Here is a 12942-nt window from a genome sequence, read left to right on the forward strand (position 1 = left end):
TTGATTTTCCTCTTGTGTGCGCGTGTGCTCTCCTTTGTGTGAATTACGTTCTTCGTGTGTACATATGCTCTTACTCGCAAGTGGAAGTACTACCTGCTCTATGCTTCCTGCGTCAAAATAAAAGCATGCATCACAAAACAAAAGTCAACATTATTTAAAAAAAAAACACAAAAAAAAACTGGAGACTAAATGGCGGACAAGACCCCTGCTTCGTAAAGTCAAAATCACATAAGACAGGTACGTCGTAGCCCGGGACTACGAGTAGAGGAAAACTGTTTTAAAATAGGCCATTAATTGAAGGTGCGCCTTATACTCCGATGCGCCTTATAGTGCGGAAAATGCAGTAATTGCTTACATAATGATTTTCTTGTTTTCATTTTCTGTTTGACAGATAAATTGTACCCATGATATATTGCCTGTATCCTCCTTAAATACTACCCTTTAGGCACTTTAAAAACCACAATTAATCTGTGTATTCATAGGTACTGACAGCACAAAGCAGGACATAATGAATAATTTCTGCATTTTGCTCCATTTGGTTTAGTCTCATCCTGCTTAGGATATATTGCCTAGGTTTTTCCGAGTTTGCTGATATAGCAGAATTAATAGTATAACGGTATATTTTCAGACTTAAACACACTTTAGAGAAAGAATATTTTTATCTTGTTGTGTTCCGTGTGTGTTCTGTATACTTGTGTGAGAGTGCCGTTGGTGATTTGTACTCAATTAGGTAAAAGCAGACGAATCATACGTGCCAAAAAGCCACAAAGGAGTTTGTCATGCCATTATTCTCTTCTTGGCATAAGCTACAAATAAGCATGGCACATTGTCATCCTCTGGCTTCCGCCGTATGCTAAAGCCTTCCTAACTAGGAGTGTCCCAAATCCGAATCTCGTCGTTTTTTCCCCCTCACTTCTCACGTCACGGTGTTTAGAGGTGTTGTGTCGTTTTGAGATGATCCCTCTATAAGACGTTCTTTCTTCCACCCTCTTCTTCTCATTAGCACTTGTAATTTATGGTAAGTGGCCTGATGTGGCACTTCCTGTTTCTCACTACCATCTTTCTTTTGTTTGTGCGTGTGTGTGTATGGGGTGGGGTGGAAAAGCTTCAAAAGCGAGAGAAGACATGCAGGGCGTACATGAAGGTACAATCAGAAAGCTTTTACATGTTTTTTTTTTTTTTTTTAACTTTCTTTTTATTTTCTCCCCTAACCCCTTGCTTAGCTGCATGCATCCAACTTACTATATAATTTTCATGATTGTTTTACACTCTGTGTGCCTGGCTTCCTCCCAGTGAACTCTTTCCATCTGCGGATGTCAATATCATTCCATCTTTGTCCTCCTCTGTGCTATCACTACATCTTTCTTTCATTTCTCCTCGTATGCACTCTCGGCACACACGCAAACATGGACACACATTCACTTACTCTAATGCTTCCTTTCTCACAGCGTCTTCTCTCTTCTCTACTCTTTATACGTTGTGTGAATAATTGCCTTCCCACGGTCGTAATTGCGCCAACCTGTCAGCCAGAAGTGTGATCAAAGTCTCATTGTGCTTCACTTTTCACTTGCTTACATTATACAATTCATCTCATCTCACAACCCCTCCTTGTTGCATCAAAACTCAAATGAAAAATTGTCTCTCTGTTCAATGATGCTTTATCTCTGGGATTAATTTCTGGGCCTATTAGGGTTTCTGTTTTATAAAAAATAATGTAAATCTATTTCACCTACCAGACACTAAACAAATTTCTTTTTCTTGTACGAGTTCACTAAGGGTGTAACGGTACATGTATTTGTATTGAACCGTTTCGGTACGTGGTGCTCGGTTCGGAACGGAGGCGTACCGAACGAGTTTCTGATGTAATGTAACCCTTACTTTTCGAGGCTTTGAGTCGATCGGGTTACAGTTTCTTTGTGTAGATTATATTTACTCCGTCTTCTCCACTATGATGGAACCAACACGATAGGACAGTATAACCCAGAAACGTCAACGGCACGACAACATGACCGCCGCGAGAACGCAGTGAAACGAGGGCGTTAAAGTCAATCAGCCAATGCACACCAGTTGCAGTGCGGCCGCGTGTTAGACGCGTCCCAGAAGCGGCTCAACACACGCACGCGAAAAGAATGGCAGAGTTTATTATTTGACGCGAGACGCGACCTTCCTGCGTCAATACTACTACCGGTAGCTAGGATCGGGCAGACCGGAAGTCACTCGTGTAAAAATACGGTGGATCCGGTCGATTTTCAAACTAATATGCAATCGTAACCCACTTTTTGAGTCCATCAGATCTCTTGAGTGGTAGATCGGGGCACAGTTGACTTGTCTTTGTTGATTTACTGCTGTCTTCTCTGCTATAATAATAACCAACACGGCCCCGTTTTCAATACAAAAGCATCCTACCACAACAAAACAAGTAGGAACTAAGGGGCAGTTTACATGGCAACTTTGTGACACAAAGACGCAATGACTGAGTATCGGACTCGCCTCGCGTGCATATGGTGTTGGCGAAGACGAAAAATTCTGAATCCTGCCTCCAAAGTGGAAGAATCCGATTGCGGGGAATTGAGGGGGGAGCTTCCTCGGCATGCATATCAAAGGCTCCTGCGGCGGGAGAACGCGCCGTTAACGTCAGCACTCATACACGTCACATTGGGCGTGCGCAGTGGTTCCACTAAACATTAAAAACAGCAAATATGGCGGAATGTCGGCTTTAATTTATTGTTGTAATAATATTTTTAAATTAAATATGTTGAACGTTTCAATTTTTGTGCCTTTTTGAACAAAAGAAAAATGACATTGCTTCGAGTGGGCGGGCATATTTTTTTCCGGGCTGAGGGAGCTTGGTGGGGTCAAAGTGCATCATTCTTTGTCGCCCTGTAAATCTGTACTGCCCCCTAGGGCCTGGCATGGATACTACATCATTTTCATGCGGAATTGCGACATTGTTCAAATGGAGACGCAAATGCAAATTTGAAATTGTTTGTATTCTCGGAGAGTCACCATGTAAACGGCCCCTAATTTCACATAGAAACTAAAGATATACAACATAAAATATACAATATAAATGAATACTACATCATTTTTGTAAAATATAAACACATAATAAAATAAATAATAGCCCATTTAAATAAAATAAATTGAAATGAGCTAAAACACCTGTAATTAAATAATAAGAATAATACACAGATCCTGCTGACACAATTAAATTTATTAATTTCTGTGTGGCGCTTTAACTTGAGAAAATCCACCAATAAAGCTTTAGAAAACCTTTTTATAAGAAAAAAAAAAAGATTCATTCAGGCATTTTATTTGTAAAATACATGTTAAAATATTTGTCATTGGGATTGCTTTTCTCTGTAGCACAGGACTTCTTTTTTCTTCTTTCTTTCAGAAAGAAAGCTGACCAATATGCGGGGTCTGAAAGGCAAATTGTTGTTGGATTATCTTTAAATACCAGCTACTTTTTGAGCAGAATTCTAGCATTGTATAGGCTAATGTTCCAATTGTTGAAAGCACAAAGGTGTGTAATAAACAACTAGCACATTTATATTTTGCATTTTGTTTTCTTACTGTACCGAAAATGAACTGAACCGGGACCTCAAAACCGAGGTACGTACTGAACCGAGATTTTTGTCTACCGTTACACCCCTAGAGTTCACACAAATGACACAAGCACAGTGTTGAAAAGTTGTGCATCTAATACAGGATAACTCTACATATATTCAGATCTTTCCTACAAAGAAAAGGTAAAGTATAAAAATGTGTAACTGCTTCATGCTCGACCACAAATCTCCGCAAGCAAACCCAGTGCAGCTGAGCCTTTGATGAGCAGACATGGAGGGCTTGTGGTATGCTTTTTGCAAGACTTTAAACTTGTTGAGTCATTTGAAACAAAGCCACAAAAATGCGGTGTTAATTTCATTTTAGCAAGGTCATTAGATAGACAATTACAAATGCCATTATTAGTGTTTTATAGAATATTAGTCTCGTAAACTGTAATTTGTACCTTTTCTGATTGGTTGAATATCTCAAATGAAAACAAACTTTAGGTGTTCTTGGTTTACAATTCATTTTATGGCATGAGCCGAATATCATGCAGAAGAACTTAAACATAAAACAATGCAATGTTTTGATTGTAGGCACAAAGCTTTTCGATTTTACTGTGGTGTTTTCTCTATCATTACATTCAAAAATGCTGTTTGAAAACCTCCAGTTTCCCTTGAGGATGGATCATTACCAGTGGGGGGCATACTGTAAATCCGCCTGGTTGTCTCCAACCTTGTAATCAAGCCTGACTCCCCAGAACACACACTCGCACCCAAGAACACACAGCTAGCTCTCTGCAAGGTCATTCCGAGCTTGAATATCTGGATACAGACGTAGTTAATCATTCATTACAGCAGACTTTTGGTTGATCAGTATTCTCATTATATCCAGGAAAGCGGATGCAACCAAACGTCTGGGGTCATTTTAGTGTTTTGGATAATCACAGCAATGACTAATTGGAATTACGAGCATGGGCTAGTTGGAGTTAATTACTATCATTGTAATGCTCCACGTTGGAGCAAATGGCACTTCGGGTTAAATTGTCACTTGGATGCATGTTGACCCTATGTTGGAAATTTTGTCTTAAATGCAACATAGACAGGTCATGCAATCACTGCGAATGATTGCCCACCCAGCTATATGGATTCGACATTCATTGCTGTCAAGGCAGCGAATGAGTCAAGCTCTTATGTCGACTATTAAAGATAAGGCCCACCTTACACAAATTAGATCTACATAACTACAAGTACGAATAATCAACAAAAAAGTTATTAGATTAATGCACGATAACTGACACCTTGCACAGTAGAAATTAACCGAATGACGAGAGAAAATCCACACAACAGAAAATGTACATTGATGCTCGGACACACAATGCAGAATGTCTTTGAAGTTCATTGGATTGCTTCTCTCAGCACTTATTCATGATAAAGGACACTTTAGACAAAATCGAAATAAACAGGATGTAATGACTAGAAATATTCCACAGAGTCAAGCAAAGGTCTATAGTACACTCAGGCTTCGTCTACTTTAGGATGGATAATTTCATAAACTACGGACCCGCCGCCTAGTGTAGCCCGAGTAGTCGCATAAAAATCAGAGCCAAAGAAAGTGACGTCATGGAGCGCGCCATTGCCATTTTTTGTTTGGCATTGCAGCATCATAAACAATGGAGGTGAATAGTACAGAAGCGGCTTTCTGGCTCCTTTTTTTGCAGCTGTAAAAGCTTGTAAATTTTACGCTTGAATATGTACGGGAAAGACAGCGAACAACGCCGAAAAATGATAAGCCATAGACTACATAATGATATTGACGGGTCACATTCATCATACACTGCGCCACGCCTTCAAGTAGGAGGCCTGCCCACATCAAGAGGAGTTATACTCAAATACACCCACGCAGCGTTCTAACGCCGGATGTAGGTAGAAAAAGTATGAAAGCTGTACCGCATAAAAACAGGAAGGACTGTCTCAGGAGTGGTTTGTTCGAGGATTAAAGGTAATTATTATATTTTTCATACCATGCATGAATTTTGAAACGTTGTGAAAAAAAATCAAAGGAAGAAATTAGCCACCACGGCATTGGCATCATTTTTAGAAATATTTACGTAAAATAAATGCCGAACTGCACGTGTTTTTTGCTTTTAACCAAGAATCGAAACTGTTTTACGTCCATATATATTAATTAAGAATTCAGGGATTTATGCATTTTTTTCACAAGAATTTTCAACGGAAAAAGCTCTTTGTCGTGATAAGGCGGCGCTTCAGTGGCTTAAAGACCAGCAGCATATTTGACATATTTATGTAAAATAAATGCTAACTGTCCGTTTCTTTGCTCTTTTAACAAAGAATCAAGACTGTTTTACGTCCAAATCCATAAAGAACTCGGAGATTTAAACGTTTATTCATAAGAATTTTCAACGTAAAAAGCTCTTTGTCTGTGTTTCCACTCGGTCAGCTTTGATGGAGATACAGTGTATCACAAAAGTGAGTACACCCCTCGCATTTCTGCAGATATTTAAGTATATCTTTTCATGGGACAACACTGACAAAATGACACTTTGACACAGCTTATATAATAGTTAATTTATATTCCCCTCAATATAACTCAAAATATAGCCATTAATATCTAAACCCCTGGCAACAAAAGTGAGTACACCCCATAGTAAATACGTACATCCCTAAATGTCCAATATGAGTACTGCTTGTCATTTCCCCTCTAAAATGTCATGTGACTCGTTACAGGAATGCTGTCAGCATTGCTGCAGAGATTGAAGAGGTGGGGGGTCAGCCTATTAGTGCTCAGACCATACACCGCACTCTCCATCAAATTGGTGTGCAAGGCTGTCACCCCAGGAGGAAGCCTCTTCTGAAGACGGTACACAAGAAAGCCTGCAAACAGTTTGCTGAAGACATGTCAACAAAGCACATGGATTGTTGGAACCATTTCCTATGGTCTGATGAGACGTGTGGGCTTTCTTGTGTAACGTCTTCAGAAGAGGCTTCCTCCTGGGGTGACAGCCATGCACACCAATTTGATGTAGAGTGCAGCGTATGGTCGGAGCACTAAAAGGCTGACCCCCCCACCTCTTCAATCTCTGCAGCAATGCTGACAGCACTCCTGTAATGAGTCACATGACATTTTGGAGGGAAAATGACAAGCAGTACTTAATTTGGACATTTAAGGATGTACGTTTTTTAATAGGGGTGTACTCACTTTTGTTGCCAGGGGTTTAGATATTAATGGCTATATTTTGAGTTATTTTGAGGGGAAAATAAATTAACTCTATTAAATAAGCTGCACGCAGACTACTTTTCATTGTGTCATTTTGTCAGTGTTGTCCCATGAAAAGATATACTTAAATATCTGCAGAAATGCGAAGGGTGTACTCACTTTTGTGATACACTGTTGGCCCCCTTTTAATCGGCCCCGTGCACCGTGTCCCATCAATATCATAATGAAGTTTAGGATAAGCTTCCGGTTCAGAGGTGAGTCGTGCTGACAATGACCTCACACACGAGACTACTCCATTTTGTGCATGCGTAATCTGTGCAAATGCAGTCATCCCGTGCATGAGTGGAGCGTTTATAAACGCACCTTAAACGTAAAATATTGTCCGAATGTACAAAGCAAAAAAATGATCCATCATAGTGTAGACGTAGTCTCAGTCACACATTTATACGCACGTCTTAAAACTATGCGATCACTTACCTTAAAATTCATTCATTAAGCTGCTACCCTGCACAATAGAACTCAACAGAATGAGTAGAAATGATGCACACAGTCAAAAAAAAAAAAAAATTCCCAACGTTTGGTTGCAGCACGCATGTTTTATAAACAACGGCAACATTTGCTCCTCTCGCCAGTGATTCTTGATCACTGTCGTAGTTAACAATAGAAATAAACACAAATTCTTGTGATGATCAACAAGGTAAAAAAAAATAACATCTGTTAGAATGTACATATCATATAAACATTGTTCTTGAGCTTATCAGTTGCTATTTGTGATAAGTGCCACTTTACACAATAGAAATAAATGTTTAAAAAGAAAAAACGAGTGGTGTGAACTGGAGCTGCCAGGGTCAGCATTGTTTTATCAACATACGATACTTGTGTGGAATGTTTATCTTACTTCCAGCTTATCACAAAGCAGGAAATGAAAGGATTGACATTGAAAACAGGGCGATCGCTTTCCAGCGTTTTCCCTCAAACTGCCACTTTGGACACGGATTTGACAGTAATGCCCTCCTTCCTTGGGGGAAAAATAGCTTTCAAGGTCACTACGGGCACAAGAATATTGTTCACAGGGATTTTTTTTTACTAGTGCAGAAAAACACAGTGGGGGTTTTGTTACCCCTCCAACAATTTGTCATTATTATTATTCAATAAACTAATAGAGAAAGGGTAAAAGACGCTTCCTTTTTGTTTTCCTTCAACGGAATGTTGAGCAGTTGAGTTCCCCTCCCCTGAACTCCCATCACATCTCGGGTCATAATTTTGTCGATATATCAGCTGTTGTCACTGTCGGCCATGCATGCCCTTTTTATCATTCACCCCTCCCTCTCTCCCCCGTTTTGTTATTAAATCCCGGCGTTGCGACGGCGAGAATGTGCGTGGCTGACATTTTACGCGTCTCCATGGTTACAGGCCATCGTGGACACCGTGAACAATCTCCTCAGGCCCGAGGCTCTGAAGTCGTGGCGAGACATGAATTCCACAGAACAGACACACGCCGCCACTATGATGCTAGACACCCTGGAGGAAGGCTCCTTCGTCCTCGCCGAGAACCTCATTGAGCCGGCCATCGTCAAAGTGCCCGCCGAGAACATCGGTAAGTGGTGTGCCAATCAGCGAGAACACCTGTCACTCCAGATGCGCTGCCTATTACTTCTCCTGCTGGCTGAGCGCCACTTTAAGTGAAAGGAAATGTCTCTGCCGCTTAAAGACCAGCACAATCTTCCACGGGCGCTTTTTATTTCTCTTTTCCTTTCAAGGTGATATCAGCCAGGTAAGCCTTCTACCTCATTGATTTTCAATCAGGCAAGTCGCCTCATTGAGCGCTGTGTAGCTGGATGAACTGGGAACAGACTCCCAGACCAAACAAAGACACCATTTGAAGGACATTGTTCCACTCGCACGGGATTACTTTCCCTCACAAGCTCCCATAACTGCTAGTTACCCGAGCTGATCGGCGGCTTTGTTCTGTCAAACTCTCATTAATTATTTTTTTTATTCAGTGAGCTGCTGACAGTTTTTTTTATTTCTCTGCAGGGGAGAGAACTTCAGTCAGGGCTCCAGACTAACATTTTTTACTCGGAGCAGAGTGGTCCCTAACTTAAAATTTTAGGGGCACAAGCAGAAGATTCAGGGGCACACACTGTAAATCGATATGCAAAGTTTTCCTGTAATTTTCACGGTTTAACTGATAAATACTTTCCCAATAAATGCATAAAACTACAAACTTATGAATTTACCGTATTGGCCCGAATACAAGACGGCCCTGATTATAAGACGACCCCCTCTTTTTCAAGACTCAAGTTTGAAAAAAGACTTTTTGAACACCGAATTAATTTTTATACAGAAAATAATTACAGTACATCTGAAACAAAAGATTATAACAATATATTTGAGACGAAAACGCATGTTATTTTGCCTCATTCAAATCTTAATAACATTTAAATATGCAAACTAAAGTGCATTCATATTCGTAAATGAATGGCTTCTGGTTTTGAAATGTAAATAAACCAATCTATTGTGACAAAACAACAAAATTGCAATAACTGCATTCACGATCAAAGTGAAGTCTAACTGTAACTGTAGTATTGAAAACAAATCTAAATAAGGAAAAAAAAAAATAATGCAAACTGGTTAAACTTGAGAGTATCTGAGATCTGTCATGACAGAACATTGCTTCAATGATACAGTGGGGAGAACAAGTATTTGATACACTGCCAATGCGCCATCTAGCGTCGTGAATGGGTATAATGTCTAGACCCCGAATATAAGACGACCCCCACTTTTTCAGTCTTATTTCAATTAAAAAAACACTGTCTTATATTCGGGCCAATACGGTATATTTTTTCTCTATCAGTTATGACATCAACCAGTAGATTACTTAGAAACTAGAAAATGCATCATCTGGAGAAATTGCTATGGTAGCTTTGCTATGATAGTTTAGTAAAACGGGTCATTTCATGTTGATTTTCATGTTCATCTCTGACATCCTCTAAATACCTTTGTTTTAATTTGGGGTGTTTTGGGTTCACTTCCTATACATATTTCCTGTTGGTTGCAGGCATTCCAGGATCACTACCTGTTGATTTTGAGGCATTCCAGTGTCACTTCCTGTAGATATCGGGTCACTTCCTATTGATTTTGGGGCATTGAGGGGTAACTTTCTGTTGATATCGGGTCACTTGAGTTGGAAATCAATAGAAGTGAATGGAAGTTTTGTGCCATTGGAGCGAATGGCGAATAGGGTCATTGGGAAAAAAAAAGGAAATGTTGCCTATTGAAAATGAATGGGTATGTTTTTGGCAAATTTTGGCCGCACCGTACGTATTTAACAAACAACTGTTTCGAGCATTTGTGCCCCTCAGTGTCCTGAATTTTTTGATGTATAAAATATGTGATTTGGACGAAAGTTGTAGCACAAGTAGCATTTTGAAATTTCCCTTTTTTTTTCTTTTTAAAAAACCCGCATTTTTGGGTAAAAGGTCATTTTTTTGGGGTGTCAAACCCACTCTTGTTAATAAAAGCATTACTAACGGCGTTATTTTTTCAGTAGTAATCTGATTAATTACTTTTCTCATCTTGGCAACGCTGTTACTGTTACTGAGGATGTAAAGGCGTGCGTTACCATCCGTTATTACGTTGGTTGAATGACGCGCGCAAAGTCTGAGAGACACAGACTCACGGAGACGAGAGAGCAGAGCAGGAGTGGGGAGGAGGTTAGGGAGTTGTGACGTCGTTGCAAACGCGATGCTAGTTGGCTCCAGTAATACCTGATGTAGCCAATAGCCTAAAAACTACGCCCACGTGATGCTACGGTAGAGATAACATGTATATAGAACTAGATTCGAAATGTTAGACTCCCCGGCGTTAGTAAACAGCCGCCATCTTAGAGCATTAGACTTCTCAGGAAGGCTCTGTTGTAGACAACCATCCTAGTGAACCTCAGTAACTTTTTATCTAAAATACTCCTAAATTGGCAAAATCTTGACTTGAATCTATCATTAAATGATGAAACAGTTTTAAAACTTTCACATATTGAAAGTAAGCAGAAGGGAACTAATGCAATAACGGGAGCAATTTTATCAACTTTAACAGTTGATTCACAACATTAACTGACTTCCAAACATAGCAAAGCTTACTGTTTTTTGAATGAAAAAAAAAAAAAAGAAAAGAAAACTAACATCAGTTACTTTGTCAAGTAACTAATTACTCTTACATTAAGGTAACTGAATTTTTTTAAAGTAAGATTAACAACACTGGTCAAACCAAAGAGAACCCGCGTCACGAGAATTCTAGTTGTTTTGGTGTATGAACATTGTCGGTGGGTCAAACGATTTAGGCAATGTGGCATGCCGAAGAAAGGCCATTAAAAACAAAAAAAGGAATATTATAGATGGTAGCTTTTGTATTACATGTAAAATTACAATCTATTAGGTTAATATGGGAATTTTGTTCTATTTCTGTCAGTATTAGCTGGCACTACAACCAATCATCAATGGATTTATTGATCTACAAATCACCTGTGAGGACACTGACGAACCCGGAAGTTGACATCCACACGCCACACTTTGTCAACATGGAGGAGCGTATCATTTAGCAGTGTGCAACCAGCACATAAATCATGATACCTCTCGGCATGATTTTCGGGACATAAATAAAAGAGCAGCAGTATGGAAAGTTGTTGGCACTCAGAAAAGATCAGAAAATTTAAAATGCCCTCCAAATTCATAGCTAATCAGAGACGAGCGATGACGAACAGGCAGAGGGCGGTGCTTCTCACTGTCACTTGCCGTCACATCGCGTCCCATGTGTTGGCTTTCAGCTTAAAGGTAATGACTTTCGCGTTTCGCCGTCGCTGATCGCCTCCTGTTTGTCGAGCCCCGGACCCGCTCCACACATCGCCCACCCCCACCTTCTTTTTCTACTGTTCTATTTTCCTTTGGCAAACCAGCTTGTTACATTACTGCCAACTAGTGGATTTAACCATGAAGGAGTTGGTCAGCAAAAAAAAAAAAAAAAAAAAAAAACTGTACTTGTAATGGTCGCGCATGTGCGAGTAGAAAAAAACACTTGTACTGTCTCTAATTTTAGTCGCAAGATTTGACTATTTGGTCGCAGTCTGTAGCCCTGCTGTTTTTTATGTTAAATGCTAATACTTTCAAAACTCGTCCCATCTAGGATTTCCGAGAGCGATATGGCACTGATTTTGTAAGTTTTTTTGCGAGATTTCACGCAAGTATACCTAAAAAACGGCGCTGTCAAAATGATGGAATTCAAGAAAAGTCTAGACTTTGCAGTTCTATTACAAGGAATGTTTATTTTGTGCTGAGAATAAAACATAAATCAAATGATATCATTTCTCGATACACCCTGTTGTTTATGTGGCTGCACTTGTCGGATGTCATACGATTGATTGGGATTGATTTGTAGCAATGACTAAATCACACTACTTGACATCCTGTTGTGCCTGCCCCTGTCCACAATTTTTGTTTGTTGTCAAGTTGGTCTCAAACAACCTTAATAAGTCCTTAATTTAGCTTCCCATGAGCTGGAGGAACCTGTTGATATGTTCATTTCCACTCATTTTTACTGATCAATGCAATACTTAAGCAACTTATTTGCACATTGCCCTCAACAATTAAGTTCAATGTTTTTAAATAAAATTTAAATCTACAAAAATTCTACACACAGGTGCAAATAGATGACGAATTTACTTGCGTTGTGTCAAATTTTAGGGGTGAAATGCCCCCATTTAGGAGCAGTCTGGAGCCCTGCCAGTAGACAAAAGGTGAATTGAAGAGTCAAAAGCATATTTTTATTCAAACTAACTACCACTACTAACCAACGCAAATGCTTTAGTGAAGTCATATTTATGGTAAATATTTGGATTTTTATTTTTCAAATGAAAAAAAAAAAAAACATTTTAAAAATAAAAAGAGATACTGGAGCATGCCGTGCTACACTTATTTTTATGCCACTGTGGGATCGACTGCATTGTGTGTGTTAATCTTGAAATATCATTTGTTGCAACGGTTGAAAGCTGAGTAGGCTTGTAAAAATGTACTAGTAGTTGCCGTAATATGCTTGTAAGCAAGATGTTCTGATTTCACATTTTTGTTGGTTAAAAGGGTTTTTTTTCCCAGATGAGGAACAAAC

At 39.5% G+C, this 12942-nt stretch overlaps 1 protein-coding gene across 9 annotated transcripts in view; it reads left to right on the top strand.

Moving 5' to 3' along the window:
* LOC130930261 (adhesion G protein-coupled receptor L2-like) overlaps nucleotides 1–12942 on the top strand; it is a 236617-nt gene that overhangs the window by 165029 nt on the left and 58646 nt on the right. For 7 of the 9 annotated variants that reach the window (XM_057858087.1, XM_057858091.1, XM_057858088.1 and 4 more), the window contains exons 9-10: nucleotides 1106–1144; nucleotides 8200–8383. In XM_057858087.1, coding sequence (XP_057714070.1) covers nucleotides 1106–1144; nucleotides 8200–8383 — 223 coding nt within the window. The remainder of the gene's footprint in view (nucleotides 1–1105; nucleotides 1145–8199; nucleotides 8384–12942) is intronic. The other 2 variants (XM_057858090.1, XM_057858092.1) reach the window with 1 other exon arrangement.

This window comes from Corythoichthys intestinalis, chromosome 14, assembly GCF_030265065.1.
Source record: "Corythoichthys intestinalis isolate RoL2023-P3 chromosome 14, ASM3026506v1, whole genome shotgun sequence".
NCBI lineage: Eukaryota > Metazoa > Chordata > Actinopteri > Syngnathiformes > Syngnathidae > Corythoichthys > Corythoichthys intestinalis.